The 1,919-nt window shown below is 32.5% G+C and overlaps 1 protein-coding gene across 1 annotated transcript; it reads left to right on the top strand.

Annotated features, from left to right (window-relative positions):
• The first annotated feature begins 539 nt into the window (after nt 1-539).
• On the top strand, nt 540-1,428 carry LOC119689901 (seminal metalloprotease 1-like). The gene is made up of 2 exons (XM_038104832.1): nt 540-804; nt 864-1,428. Exons 1-2 carry the CDS (start codon nt 594-596, stop codon nt 1,409-1,411), a joined length of 759 nt encoding a protein of 252 aa, XP_037960760.1. The 5' UTR covers nt 540-593; the 3' UTR covers nt 1,412-1,428.
• Nucleotides 1,429-1,919: the final 491 nt, after the last annotated feature.

The following is a 1,919-nucleotide window of genomic DNA, read 5'->3' on the forward strand; positions in this document are numbered from 1 at the left end:
TGTTATATTCTGGTTTTAACATTTTCTCAGAATTTTTTATAAGAGTCTCATGTACTATTATGTGTTTTCATAATAAATCAAAAATAGTTGCTTCATGTTAATACTATTAAATAATGGTTTATGATGTGCTATCAAATCAGCTCGAAATCAGTACACTACACTACAGTCTTGCGAACTGCAGCGAAAGTGCTGTAACAAATCATAATATTTTACCTTAAGAACATTTGCCGAAGAACTTACATATCGCTTAAAAGTCGATCGATAAGATTAAATTAATTTATATTCTTATAAGATTTTCGATTTGCGAGTATCTGCATTAGTGAACTGGCAAACTGCGTGCAGTTGGCTTAGTTTTTATTGCCCAAAAAGATAATTTCATTGTTTCCGCAGCAATTGAAAAACACAAGTAAACGCCTGTTTTATAGCCAAATAAAGAAGTAGAACGAGGCAATATCGATGGCTAATAAATATTGTTTTTATATTCGCAATATATCAGATAAGATCAACCTAAGTCATTAAGAACTTTGCCACTACAATTGAAATAATTTTCTAGTTTAAGTTTTGAAAGTCTGCGGTCCGGACGTACTTAAGCAATGAAAATATTTTATATATTTCTGGTATTTGCTTACCTAACTGTGTGTGAGTCTGCACCAGCGACCCAACAACGGGTCGAAACTGATCCGGAATTGACTGCTGGATATTTTGAAGGTGATATTGTTTTGGATAATAATCGAAATGGCATTATAACGAAGACCAGACACTGGCCAAATGGCATTGTTTACTATAAATTTGGTGACATAATTGGTAAGTAGTTATTAAATGTTTTAAAAGTGAAATCCATTAAATCGATGTTATGTGCACAGATGAACCACATCGCAATCATATCTTACGAGGAATTGAAATGTTGGAACAAGTGTCATGTATACGATTTAAGGAAGCTGATGAAAATCAAAGTTACTATGTTAACATAACTACGCAAGGTGGTGGCTGCTTTTCTACGGTTGGCTGGTATAACCAAGTTCAAACATATAATCTTCAGATATATCCACTGGATGAAGGTTGCTTCCGTTTAGGCACGATTATGCATGAATTTTTGCATACTCTCGGTTTCTATCATCAGCAAAGCACGTGGAACCGTGATGAATATGTACGCATAGCTGAAGAAAATATTCAGCCAAATACAATACACAATTTTAACAAGTACGACTCTGACTTTGTTGATAATTATGATGAAGAATACGATTATGCCAGCATACTTCACTATTCTGCATATGCGTTTTCTGCAAATGGTGAAATGACCATTATTCCATTGAACGAAGCAGATGCTGCCTCAATGGGACAACGCAGAGCTCTAACTCGAAGCGATATCAATAAACTGAATGTAATGTATCGTTGTCCGATTAAACCATAGAATCATTTAACTCCTGCAACTATAATAAATTGATATTGTAATAAAACTTATTAATTGAAATATTTTTTGCATGCTTTTGTATTATACGAGTAATGGAAGAAGAACCAAATATACTTCAATGAAGAAAATATTAAATAAGAAGTGACTTAAAAGACCGCAGAGCTGTAAAAGATTATCAATAGATTATGTTAGCCTTGAATGCGATAATGCTACGTGTATATTGTTTATAATATTGTTTTAATATGTTCTAAGAATCCGTTCCACAATGAGCTTATATGTCTTTCTGTTTTGTTGTGAAACAGGAGAAACACACCCTTCAAACCTACTAGTGTAATAGTGTGGATCGGTCCAGAAATTATTATACACAATTTCATTTTGTAGTAAATTACACTTATAATTTGAACTTCACAGTTTTATAATGTATTAGAAAAAGCGATACTATAAAAAATAATAATCTGAGTTATAGATATTAAATCTCTCTGACCTAACCTTAATAACCAACAATTGA

Source organism: Teleopsis dalmanni, chromosome X, assembly GCF_002237135.1.
Source record: "Teleopsis dalmanni isolate 2A chromosome X, ASM223713v2, whole genome shotgun sequence".
In the NCBI taxonomy this organism is placed as follows: domain Eukaryota; kingdom Metazoa; phylum Arthropoda; class Insecta; order Diptera; family Diopsidae; genus Teleopsis; species Teleopsis dalmanni.